Raw genomic sequence first — 12,424 nt, 5'->3', positions numbered from 1 at the left:
GCCTCCCAGGTATGTATCGCCTCCCAGTCTCCCAGTTCATTAAGAGGGAGATCAGGGTCACACCTCTCCTGATGTTGGTATAGCTGTTTAATCACTACTACTGCTATTAATCTCTTACTATGACTGTCACTTACAACCCATTGACCAATGAGTGACTACGAATCAGCAGGCGGGACCTACAGTAAAGCGAGGCCTTTGGGATTAAACATCCGCCAGGCTGCACATCAGCCAAACCCTCAAGTATTAACCCAAACCCCACTCTACCACCAACAGCTAATTTTAGCGGCATAAAGAAGCAGTCTGGGGGCTGGAGAGATGGCTCCGCGGTTAAGAGCACTGATTGCTCTTCCAGAGGTCCTGGGTTTAAATCCCAGCAACAACATGGTGGCTTATAACCATCCATGATAAGAGCTGATGCCCTCTTCTGGGGGTGTCTGAAGACAGTTATAGTGTACTTACATTAAATAAATAAATCTTAAAAAAAAAAAAAAAAAGGAAGGAAGGAAGGAAGAAAACCAGTCTGTTACAGCCAATGAGAAAACGCATTTAGAAGGACTGTCTATATCTTGTGCACCAATCAACCTAGGAGGACCCAAGCCAGACAGTCCCCTTTGCTATCCCCTTCCTCCCCAAGCCTGCAGTCTGCCCTGGGGTGCCCACCCAGACCCCTAGGATGCAGACACCTGGGCTGGAATATACCGCATATACAGTAAGCGATTAAACTTTGGAGATGCCCTCCCGTTCGGGTACCACTAACCACAGATTGTGACGCTCAAGGCTCTCGTTAAGGACGTTAAGAGTTTATTTCATCAAAATCACAACATGTCTTCACTATAGCAGCGACCCATCATCGTCCCTCTGCCGTAAACGACGCGCACACACCATTCTTCCTAATTTATGTAGGGCCAAATTATACACAGATAACAAATGACTGCAGAAGCCAGAGCCGGGAGCCTATAAATAAAGCACACGCTTTCACTCACTGGAGATGGGAAGCCGAGACAGGTTTTGCTCTTGACTTCCCTTGATATATCAGCTACATAAGAGCAAGTATTAAAAAAAAAAAAAAAAAAAGCCGGAAACTGAGAATCCCACTGGGAATAAAAAACTGGCCTGGTCTGCCTTGCTGGAGTGGGAGCCCAGTGTGCACAGGAAGGATACAGTGTTCTCACTACTAGGAGCTCAGCAGGGCAGGTCGGACCCTGGGTCACCGGTGTTTGGTTTGAGGGAGGGACGAGATGCTGAGCAGAGGCCACATTCTCTAGAACAGGACTCATCACCAGATACGGAGTCTCAGCATGGCCTCAGCCTGCATTGGCCAAAAGGGCTGAAGGAGGGTAGGTCACAGGTTCCCCATTTGGCGGATCGATTTCAGTCCTGGCTTAGCCAGAACAAAGTCTGGCCTTACAGCCTTGTGGCTTCTGGACGCCCGTAGGAAGTTGTCACTGAGGGGCTGGGGTGTGTGTGGCTCAGTGTGGAGTGCTTGCCTGGCTAGGCCAGGCCTTGGCTCTACTTCATTACAGTGGAGAAAAGAACAGAGAACATTTAAGCTGAAAAGATCTGAGCGGAAACATATTCTAAAGCCAAGTAAGGCGTGGGCCTAAGAAGGGACTCAGGGCTGTTAGGGATTTTATGGGAAGTGAGAGTTTTCCAGTATTGGGGCCAGACTGGCCATCTAGGCTGTGCATGTCACAGACACTTAGGTTCCTGTCACACTGGTTGGCCCTTCACAGCCTGCTCCTTAATCCTCAGGGGTCCCCATCTCCATGTGGACCTTGTTGGGAGAGCCCAGAACTGGCTGTATAGCTAGGGTGGGTGATGGCTCAATTAGGGTCCCCTTATGTGAAGATGTACATTCCAATTGGTGCTGGCTTCTTTCCCCCACATGGCTCGGCTACCACCTCTGTGGACCCTCTGGAGAGCCATAGGACGTTGAGTAACCCTCAGGACTGTGAGTCCCCTTCAAGGCTGAGGCGATGTCCCCTGGTAGCCCCATCTTTGCATGTCATTTAACACAGCCTTGCTGGGACGGTGCTCTGTGCACATGATAACAAGGGAGGTCCGGACTTAGTGGTCACCATGGGCTACTCTGCACTCTGGTGCCCACAAAGGACAGAAGTGCCTACCACACCAGGGAAGGAGGGCCACATCATCACTGGTCACACCACCCTGAGTCCACTTGCAGTGCCAGGCAGGACATTCTGCACAGTTATAGGTGGGGACCATTATCCCAGGCCAAGGTATCAAGGAGGAGAGGAACCCATGATATAGGTAGGGTATACATTTTTTTTTCTCTGCTTCGGGGAAGGCGCTTGTTTTGAATGGAGGCTGTCCTGCTCACACAGCGGATAGGTCGACACGGTGGGCAGAATGGCTGCTTTTGTCCCAAGGGCTTAGCTTCGTAGATGTCGTGCCTGGCCGGGTCCCATTGACCTACAGACCACAGAAAGAGGCGTGAAGACAGTTTTGAGAGGTAGAACTCATTCCATGGAGGGCAAACAGGTTTGGGTCTTGGTCTTGTGAAGGTCGAGGGGCGAGAGGGGGGAGGCCCTTCTGAGACACAAGGCTCTGAACACCCAAAGGGTCCAGACCAGAGCACCCTGTGAAGGTTCCTGCCCCATCAAGCCCAGGTTCTTGGCACCTCACTAGTCAGGCAAGTTCTCTTGGTGGAAGATGTCATCCACCAGGGACTTCTGGGACTGTCTTTGCTCTCATGAGTTTATTCCCATGAGGGGACAGACAATGGCCATTAGGTAAATGGCCAAGGTGGGAGTTTGGCCATGAGTTGGTGACACTTTGGCCTAGTGCCATCTGGGAAGGAAACGCTAGACCGGTGGTTCTCAACCTGTGGGTCGTGACCCACTGGGGGATTACATATCGGGTATCCTGCATATTAGTTATTTGCATTATGATTCATAATAGTAGCAAATTATAGTTATGAAGTAGCAATGAGAATAATTTTATGGTTAGGGGGTCACCACAGCATGAAGCGTTAAGACAGCATTAGAAAGGTTGGGGAACCACTGCTCTAGAGCAAGGTGTTAATATGCGGCAGGTAAGTGGATTATATGGAAGGCGAGGCCCTTCCAGGGGTCTGGAGAAGAGGGAGCTGTGGGCAGAATGCTGTATTGAAACATGGCTAACAGCACCATGCATCCTTCATTAAGCAGAGGCTGTGTCCACCTGCGAAGCAGGTTTGTCGCCAGGCTGAGGGCCAGCATGGCTGGTCCTGGTGACGGGCACACACTAACCGGAGCCCTGAAGATGGCGAGAGGAAGGAGGAAGGCATTTGGAAGAGGTTAGTGAAGCAAAGGGAAAGGACTCAAGGGTCGAATCTGACTCACAGTGTCCGAACTGAAAGGCTTCGTGTTCGCGGTACGGGCAGAGCTGCTCGTGAGGGACCAGACCTTCGTCTTGTGCTTGAAGGCAGCCCTCACCTTCAAAGGCAGAAGGAGAAGCCTTAGAGGGTCCTCCAGAAGTTGAAATATCAAATCCCGAGGGGTCTAGGGGCTTGCTGTGACACGAGCCCCAAGCACCCAACGTAAGGGCAGGGGCATCAAAGGTGGTCCCAATGTCAACATCTGGTTCCTACACAGAGCCTGACAAGGGTCATATTACCCTAGACAGTGCGGCCCTTCTCTCTGTGCCCTTACAGAAGTAAAAAGCTACTTGAAGCTGTCAGGGGGTAGGGGATGGACATACCTCTGAGTTCAGGAGACAGTGAAAGAGAAAGATGAAGAGGCCCTGGGAAGGAAGGAAAAGGGAAGACAGCATCAGAACCACACATTGACACAAGGGCCCTCCATCATGGAAGCCTGAGGTTGGTGTAGGCACAGCTCGCTGTCAGGGAGGAGGCAGGCTTGGTGTGACCCACAGCCTGAGGTCAGCAGCCCCAGGGAAGGGGAATTTCCAGATGACTCCATTCGGGGAAGAACAAAGAGCCTAATGGTCTCCCCAATTTCCAAGCAGAGGGTACTAGACGCCCTCTTAACCCGGCTGGGATGATGGGAGTTGACGGTGTCCCATGCCTACAGGGTGTCCCATGCCTGTTGGTCTACAGGCTTGTCTTACCTGTAAAGAGTTGAGTATAGCAAACATGTATTGGAAGACCAGGGCCCGGTCACTGACGGCAAGCACCCCAAATACCCATGAGGTCCCCAGAATGGGTAACAGCACAGCCACAGCCTTGGCTGTCAACCTGGAACAGAGACAGTGACTCTCATGAAGGCAGTGGGCAGGCAAACCAGGTCAGGAGGACCTAAGGGTACCCGGTCAGTAGGGAATGAGACTGGCTGGTCTGGGGACACCTGAGGGCATAGTGGGCAGTGGCTTCCTCAGCGGAAATGCTGCCAGCAAACTGCTATCCCAGGGTACGCTTATCTCTGAAGCCCCACAGAGCCCAAACAGGGCCAGCATTTGGTGGTTCTTCTGCAGAGGCAGCTAGGTGATGAAGAGACCTCCTAGCTGGGCTCTGGGAGAGGCGGTGGGTAGAAGAACGCGGTAGAAGTATAAGCGTCCTGGGCATAGTGCCAACCTCGGTAGTGTAGCTGCCTGGCTAAGATAGGAGCAAAGGCCTGGGCTGGGTATGAGAGCTGGTGACAGACTGGTGACTCTGACCCCCTGGAAGCTGTAGGTCTGAGGACAGAGTGAGGAGGAACAGGCCCCATCCTGGTCAGACTACAGTGGACAGAGGACAAACCCAGGCTCCCCCACCCCTTAGACAGAAGATGAACGGAAATGCCCTTGGCCCGCCACGAGGTTACTTCCTCATCAAGGCATAGCCTAGAAGGTTCCAGGGACAGAAAAGCCCAAGAGAGCTGACTCCACTTGTCAAATTAATTTATTGTGTTTAGAATAATTATCTCATTGATTTGTTGTGGCTTATATATAGTTTTTGCTCCCTTTTTAAAGTCACGGGAGGCCAGCAGCCTGACATCCTAGCTGTCTCCACAAGAGATCCCAAGTCACCTGAGAGGGGGTCCTCAGCCTTGATCCTTAGGGTACAGGGTGCTTACAGTTCTGTAAGGTCAAGAAGAGCTGGGAATCTTTAGGTTCTTGGATTTCATGAGTGAATCTTACCCCATTTGCCACAAGGCCTGGCCACTGTCACCATAGTCCCATACCCCAACCTCTATATAAGAAGGAAGACACTCTGGCCATTGATGTTCTGCCTGTAGCAGGGCACTGTGGATTTGGGCATGAATCCCATACAGAGGAGGAGAGGCTCAAAATGGGAACTGAGCCCAGGAGACAGTATCTCTATGAATGGGGTCTCTACCAGGATCAGGATTTCATGATCGCTGCGTCTCCCTCTGCCACATCCAATGGCTGTAGGTTTTTCTGACATTTGCTGTTGGCTGGTCCCAGTGGATAAACACCAGGAACCCAGGCAGCCTCGAGTGGCATGTCAGTCCCATGGGGTATGGGGACACTTGCAAAGATCCCTCCTCCCTTAGTGGCAGCCCAGCATGCATGGCACATGGCTTGCTGGGGATTTTTCCCTCACAAGGGCATCCCTTGGGGCAGGGTCCTGCTGTTCCCTTCCCACTGTGAAGGAAGCTAAGGTCAGAGGGGCCCATTGCTGTAGAAACTAGGAGTCAGATTTTCCTATCGGGAGTCTTCATCTCACCTCCTTCCAGCCAGGAAGGTATCAATACATGGCCCCTACAGCTGCCCTGGGACCTTGCATCACCAAGATAAGGAACAGAATAAGGACCCAAACCAAAGGCTGTCCATGTAGGCCTCGAGGAGGCAGAGCCAGCTGAAGACTCAGGTGTTAGCTCTGGGGAGCAACACTGTGTCCCTCTTGAAACCTTCAGTAGCCCCCACGGGATAGGAACAGTTGAGGTCAACTCACTTGAAGGCACTGGGGTCCCCGTGTATCTTGTAGCTATCGGTGCTGATGTGGGAGATGACCCTCGTCACAGCAACCAGGATAACAATGTTGACCTGCAAGGGGGGAGAGAGGGAGACAGTCAGGAGCCAGACCTATCCACAGGACACACTGGAACCTGCCCCCACAGTCGTGACTCCTTCACCAGCAGGGAACACAGAGGGAAGAAATTCAAGGCAGGTCTTCAGGCTTTGAGCAGGACAGATACCCCGTACGCCCACCCCTCTGTATGCTCCTGAGCAAAGGCAGACAAGGCAGGGGCTCGGTTCGCATCCCACCAGCATCGGAGCAAGAAGAACGAGTGTGACCTTTGGGGGTCAGATAAACCAGCTCAAAGCTCATCTCATGCTTGCTCACTCCACTTGGCCCTGGACACCTCTGTGGGTCCTAGGAATCTTTGCTTCCCACTGGATGAGAAAGACGGGCTGCTATAAAAAGAGGAGATGCCAAAGAGGAGATGCCCCAGTCCACATGTGGCAGCTGGCTCTCAACGCCCACACATGTGATGTTTGAAAGCCTTATTGGGTGTTTTCTGTGCCCAGCCCTGCTCCTGCCCCTGCCCCCTCCCCTGCCCCCCGCCCCTGCTCCTCCTCCTGCTCCTGCCCCTGCCCCTGCTCCTGGGTAGGGACCTGCTGGATGGCTCCCATCCTAAGTCAGCACTCCCAAGACTCAGACTCTCACCCAGCAGACTCTTACCTAGCAGCTCTTCTGGATTCTAAGTATTAAGGGACAAGGTGGGACTAGCAAGTGGAACGACCCCTCCCCCCCAGTCTCTCTCTGCTTGAGGGTAACTCTTGGGGTGGGGAGGAGGAAGGGGGTTGTGAGAGCTATGTGTGGCCAGAGCCTATTCCCTTAAGTGTTAAAATCCTCATGATTCTCATGAAGCCAGCTACAGGCTCACGACCTTAGAACTAGCCATCTTCACCATCAGGCCTTACAGAGAGGCTGCTGGCCTCTCCAGCCTCGTGAGCGGCCGAACCTGGCAATCCTAGAGAGGTTGGCACTCCAGACCTCCAACCCCACAGCCCTGCGGCTACGTGCCTATGTTAGTAGACCAGGTGGATGAGTCGTGGGCCATTCCGAGGACCCCACCCCCACCCCAGCATAGAATGCATGATTGGGGGGGGGGGGAGATGTAAGATGCTATCCCCTCTCTGGTTCCAGCTGGTACTTTTCCACTCCAACCCTTTCCCCTCTGCCTCCTCCCAGCTCCCATCAGTCATCCAGAGCCTTTTGTTAAAGGTTTTCAGATGAGACAATTCTGGGTCTGTGCTATGCTGTTCGGGGGGGGGGGGTGAGGGGGGAGGGGAGAAGAAAGAAAGAATAAAAAACAAAACAAAACAAAACAAAACAAAATAAAAAATCTGAGGTGCTGAGGCATTGTGGGTACTTTGCCTGTCTTGTCTAGACTCTTGCTTGTACTACCATCAGACATGAACAAAAGCTTAACCATCACCTTCCCTCTGTGCCTGTTGCCCTGGGTAACAGCAGAGTCTCCCAAGGTCGGAGAAGATGGGAGAGGTTAATGCATAGCCAGCAAGCACAGTGTCACACAGTGTTCAGTAATTCGGCTGCCCTCCAGCCTTCCTACAACAGATGACAGTGGCCAGAAAACTGCATTTGACGGGAGCAAGGAGAGACTGTGGGGGCAATGGCTTTTAGATTTAGTTATATTCATACTTGGACAAGCTATTCGGGGTGACCCCAGACCGCCACCTTCATTGGCACCTGAGAACATCCTGCCATATTCAGTCAGGGTTCCCCCAGGCTATGTGCCCCATATCCCACAGGGCACCCTCTGTGTCATCAAGGGAGAATGGAGAGCTAGCGACTCTGGGCCACAAAGTCACAGACCCTTCTGGCCCACCTGCCTTGCCTTGTCATTTGAATGCCAGAGTGCTGGAGTTTTTTAACAACACAATTCTTGCCTTTCCCCTGATTTGGGGGCTGAGGGGTGGGGTGGGCAGAGAGAGCCACTTTCCCACTGGCATGCTGCCAGCCTGCCCCTTTCACTTTGCAAATGCATAGCTCAGCTACCTCACACACCTGCAGAGCCTGCTGGCTGATGGTTAGAAGCACATGGCTATGCACCATCAGATTACAGATGTGGACCCTGGGGCTCTGTAGGTCACACCTATGACATAGTCCTGGCAATTCTGCCTGTCTAAAGCCATGAGGTCCTGTATTCCCAGGAGGAGACACTATTGGGGTGAGCATACAGTTGGAGGTGCCCAGTCTGTAGAAAAATCATGGTGATCGAAAAGTTAGTACCAAGCTTGCTCCGTTGAGGAGCATTCACACTGCGGGGGCAGGGTAGTAGACACAGGCAAAGATTGTTCATATATTCTGATGTCTTGCATATATTCCTAAGATTTTTTTTCTCAACCATGTCTGTTAACAAATTTAAAAATCAAATTGCCTAACTACTTTTTAATTTGGAGCAATTAAAAATTAAACGGAAAATTACCTGAAACTCGTTTTTTATTTTTTATTTTTCAGTGAACATGTCAACAGCATCCCTGGGGGGGGGGGGTTGTCACACAGCTAGGTTCTACTGACTCAGGGACAGTGATGGGCCAGCAGGGATTCTGCCTTTAGGGGAGCGTCTGGGAACCTCGTTTGAGGTCAGAGGTCACACTACCCAGCTCCTCCTATGAGCTTACAAGTTACACCATGATGGGCAGGTCACATGAGCTCAAGGTCACAGAACCTCCTCTGGACCCTGTAGAAGGTGATGCCATCTCAGGCCTCCTCGGATCAAAGACCAGAGACTTAGCTCCGTATTCCCGTGCTTCCTAAACCAGGCTGCCAACAAGACGATCGACTCAAGATAAGAGTGTTTCACAAACACGTAAATGTGGCAGGCGATCACTTTGGGATTTGGGGGACTGATCTCATAAAAAAAAAAACAAAAAACTACACAGTGTCCCAACAGCAGCAGAGCTGCTCATATTGCTCTCTGGCCTGACTCATCACCATGTCTCTTTTGATAGGGTTTTTCTGGGTTTTGTTTCTGCCCTCAACACAGCCAGGGTGTCTGATTTCATCTGGAGACCTAGGACCTGGCCCACCACATCTGTACTGACTTATCTACACATCTGTGGTTTTGCATCTGTTACCGTGCAGAGACCATCCTGTGGGCAGTGGCATCGGGAGAGGGTGGTCTTGAACCTGTGTAGTGAGACAGGAGCCAGTGGCCTTTGAACCACTTAATCGAGAGTACAAAGGAGAGTGGGCCTGGCCCCTTTGGCTTCACTCTGCTCACTCTGGCCCACGTTCTGGCAGAACTGGAAAGGCCCCGCCTGGGTAGTGAAGCTGTGTGAGGTGGCTGTCAGGGCCTTGGCCTTGATTTGCAGGAACTGTCAGGATGGGGACAAGCTACTAAGGGCCAACACCAGAGAGACGATTCCAAGCTGTGTTTCCGAAGAGAAGAATAGAACTGCACAGCGGACATTCAAAATAGAGCCCACAGGCCGGGATGACCCAGGAAAAGATCATGGTGACTTCTGGGGAGGAAGGAGGAAGGGTAGGTGAGGCCTCTGGGATTGGGCCAGGCTCTGCAGCTCTGTCAACTCAGGGACATCTAGGAGCTTGTGTGTGTGTGTGTGTGGGGGGAAACCAGGAATGTTCATAAGCATTTTACACAGAAAAATTATCCACATCTACATACATACACAGACATTATATGTATATGTGTATATATTTGTATATAGTATATATGGATATGGTATACATGGATATTGTCTTTCTGAGATTACAGGTGTGTGCCACCATTCCCAGTGACTGCCTGGGAACTCTATGTATAGCCTTGCATGTGGCTGTTGACTTATGTGCCTGTAGCTTTGCGTAGTTGCAAATCTATGGGTCTACAGCTCTATATAGCATTGATCTATGTGCCGATAGCTCTGGCTATAACATGTCAATGTGCCTGTAGCTCTGTGTAGCCATGGATCTATGTACCCATAGCTCTTTATATCTGCAGCAATGTGACTCTGTAGATCTATGGGCCTGTAGCTTTGTGGATCTGTAGATCTAAGGGCTTATAGCTCTGTGTCTATATTTGTGGACTTATACCTGTAGTTCTGTATATCAACATATGTATGGACCTGCAGCTCTGTGAATCTGTGGATCTATGGGCCTGTAGCTTTGTGGATTTGTGGATCTATGGACCTATAGCTCTGCGCAGCATGGACTGATGCACCTATATCTCTGTGTATGGCCTCATGGATCTATGGGCCTGTAGCTCGGCATCTACAGCTACATAGTCATGTGTCTATACTTGGCTTCTCAGGGAAGACAAGAACTTTGAGAACCCGGAATCTCTTCTCTTTCTCAGACCTCTTGGAGCCATTATCCTCCTTCTCTGGTTGAGACAGGCACAGACCAGGCCACTGTGGGGCACAGGCTGCAATACCCTGTCGGGAAACCAGGTTATGCCACCAGATAGAGGAACTGGTAAGGCTGATTGAGCTCAGACCCTGGACATCTCAGAGACTTGAGGTTGTCAGGAGTCGGGCCACTCCTTATCCATCTCTGAACCTTGTAACCTCAGCACCCCACTGAGATGACCAGGCAATCAGTCACTTAGCATAAACACCTGGAGTTCTGCATGTTAATGAGGTATTTAGGTAGGCCCTGAGTGGGTCGGCTTCCCTTCCTGGGCCTTCCTTTCCAAAAAAAGGTATTTAATCCCTCGTTCACCCTGAGTAAGGTGTACGCATTCATATCCACCATCAAATAAACCAGTCTGAACAAGCAAGGGTCATCTCCTCATTAAAGGCCATCGTGGGGAAGGACCTCATCTTAAAGAGTCAAGTCTGAATCTCCCTGGGAAGGCCTCCTCCCCCAGCCTCTCATCACTTCGGAATAGGACCAGTTCCGCCCATTCCAGGCCTTGCCTTTGCCCTCTCCACCCTGCACACAGACACCCAGAGAGAAAGGGAGACCCGTAGACCTCAGGTTTGTACCTATGGTACTCGGGTACCCAGAAACCACCGTGGACTCCCCAGATCAGACTTCGCCCTGCCTTCTCCTGGTGTGGTTGGAGGTGGCACTCCGAGCTCCCCTAGGTGAAGTAGTGTGCTGGGTGACAAGACCTATTCTCTCCCTGATGTCTCTTGTCACGGTTGGGGACATCGGTGTCCAAGCTCTTTGGGCTGCCTTGCATCCTTTGTGACGGAGTTTCTGCCTCATAATGTTATAATATCTCTGCATGTTGAGGTGAGGGCATTCAGAGAAGTGATATATTACACTGAAGCCATTTGTATGGGTTGTAATCAAACAGCTATGGCCTCACACAGGCCAATGGCCAAGGAGAGAGGAGATGGGGGGGGCAGAGGGGGGACCTGCTAAATCTTTGATTTCAGATATCTAGTCTCTGTGACAGTAAGAGAATAATGTTCTTCATTCAAGCCCTTGCTCTGTGGTACTTTTCTTGCAAGAGCTTGAGCAGTTAAAGCCCTGGGGAACTGCTGCTCTATTGGACAAGGGCTCCATTTAGCATCATCAAATTGGATGGGGGTGGGTCCTGATGCTGAAGGACTTGGTTCTGCTTTTCTCTTTAGCTCAAAGCCTAGGAACCCCACAGGCACCCATTACTGCCCACAACCTCCGAGCCTTCGGGCCAGACCTCACTAGTGCCGGTGAAGCCAGTATTCTGGCAGAAGCACCCCACTTTCTAAAAAAAAAAAAAAAAAACGGCTCTACTTGAAAAGCTTGCAAGCCAGCAGGGCAGAGTGGCACACGCCTTTAATCTCAGCACTTGGGAGGCAGAGGCGGGTGGATCTCTGAGTTCGAGAGCAGCCTGGTCTACAGAGCGAGTTCCCAGGGCTGCACAGAGAAACCCTGTCTGGGCTTGAGAGGTGATTGGGAAGAACCTGAGATGGTTCCCAGCATCTGCACTGGGTACCTCAGAACTGCCTGTAATGCAGAGGATCCAGCAGCTTCTAGCCTCCCTAGGCACACATACACATAAAAAAAATAAATAAATAAAAATTAAAAAAGTAAATCTCTAAAACTGTGCTAGCCTGTGCGGTGTGTTTTTAGATGCAGACAAAGTCTAAGCGTGGGGCAGCCGCCATTCCCCACGGCTCCCCAGGGAGCCACCATTCAGGAGTATCCGCCCCACATTTTCTCTGCCATTTCCCTCTTGCAAGAGAATAAGTGCCCGCAGAGAGCTTTTACCCAAATGGGGTCAGGCCATGCTTGACATCCAAAACTTGCTTCCTTCATTTGGAAGTAAGGCGGAGCACTCCCGGGTGAATGGGGGCACGGCTCGGGAGGGTACAAATCCCACCATCTTCTGAGGTAGGGGGCACAAAATGCCATCCCATCTCTACACCAGAATCCAGCCAGAGGCAGCCAGAGCTAGAGCAGAACTAACTACAACATGCACCCCCCACACACACACCCTGCACGCATTTGGAGTCAGTCAACGCTTTTCTGTTTTCTTTTTTTCTTTCTTTCTTTCTTTCTTTCTTTCTTTCTTTCTTTCTTTCTTTCTTTCTTTCTTTCTTTCTTTCTTTCTTTCTT

The 12,424-nt window shown here is 51.1% G+C and overlaps 1 protein-coding gene across 2 annotated transcripts in view; it reads right to left on the bottom strand.

The window, feature by feature from the left end:
* Positions 1-1,078: 1,078 nt before the first annotated feature.
* Positions 1,079-12,424, bottom strand: part of Adgrd1 (adhesion G protein-coupled receptor D1) — a 113,193-nt gene continuing 101,847 nt past the window's right edge. For both annotated transcript variants that reach the window (XM_021187134.2, XM_021187135.2), the window contains 5 exons: positions 5,858-5,949; positions 4,072-4,198; positions 3,703-3,744; positions 3,345-3,437; positions 1,079-2,433 (listed from right to left, as the gene is read on the bottom strand). In XM_021187134.2, coding sequence (XP_021042793.1) covers positions 2,338-2,433; positions 3,345-3,437; positions 3,703-3,744; positions 4,072-4,198; positions 5,858-5,949 — 450 coding nt within the window. In that variant the 3' untranslated portion in view covers positions 1,079-2,337. The remainder of the gene's footprint in view (positions 2,434-3,344; positions 3,438-3,702; positions 3,745-4,071; positions 4,199-5,857; positions 5,950-12,424) is intronic.

The sequence above is a fragment of the Mus pahari genome, chromosome 23 (assembly GCF_900095145.1).
Source record: "Mus pahari chromosome 23, PAHARI_EIJ_v1.1, whole genome shotgun sequence".
NCBI classification, from domain to species: Eukaryota; Metazoa; Chordata; class Mammalia; order Rodentia; family Muridae; genus Mus; species Mus pahari.
The sequence above is the reverse complement of the archived record's forward strand: the minus strand, read 5'-3'. Positions and strand labels throughout refer to the sequence as shown.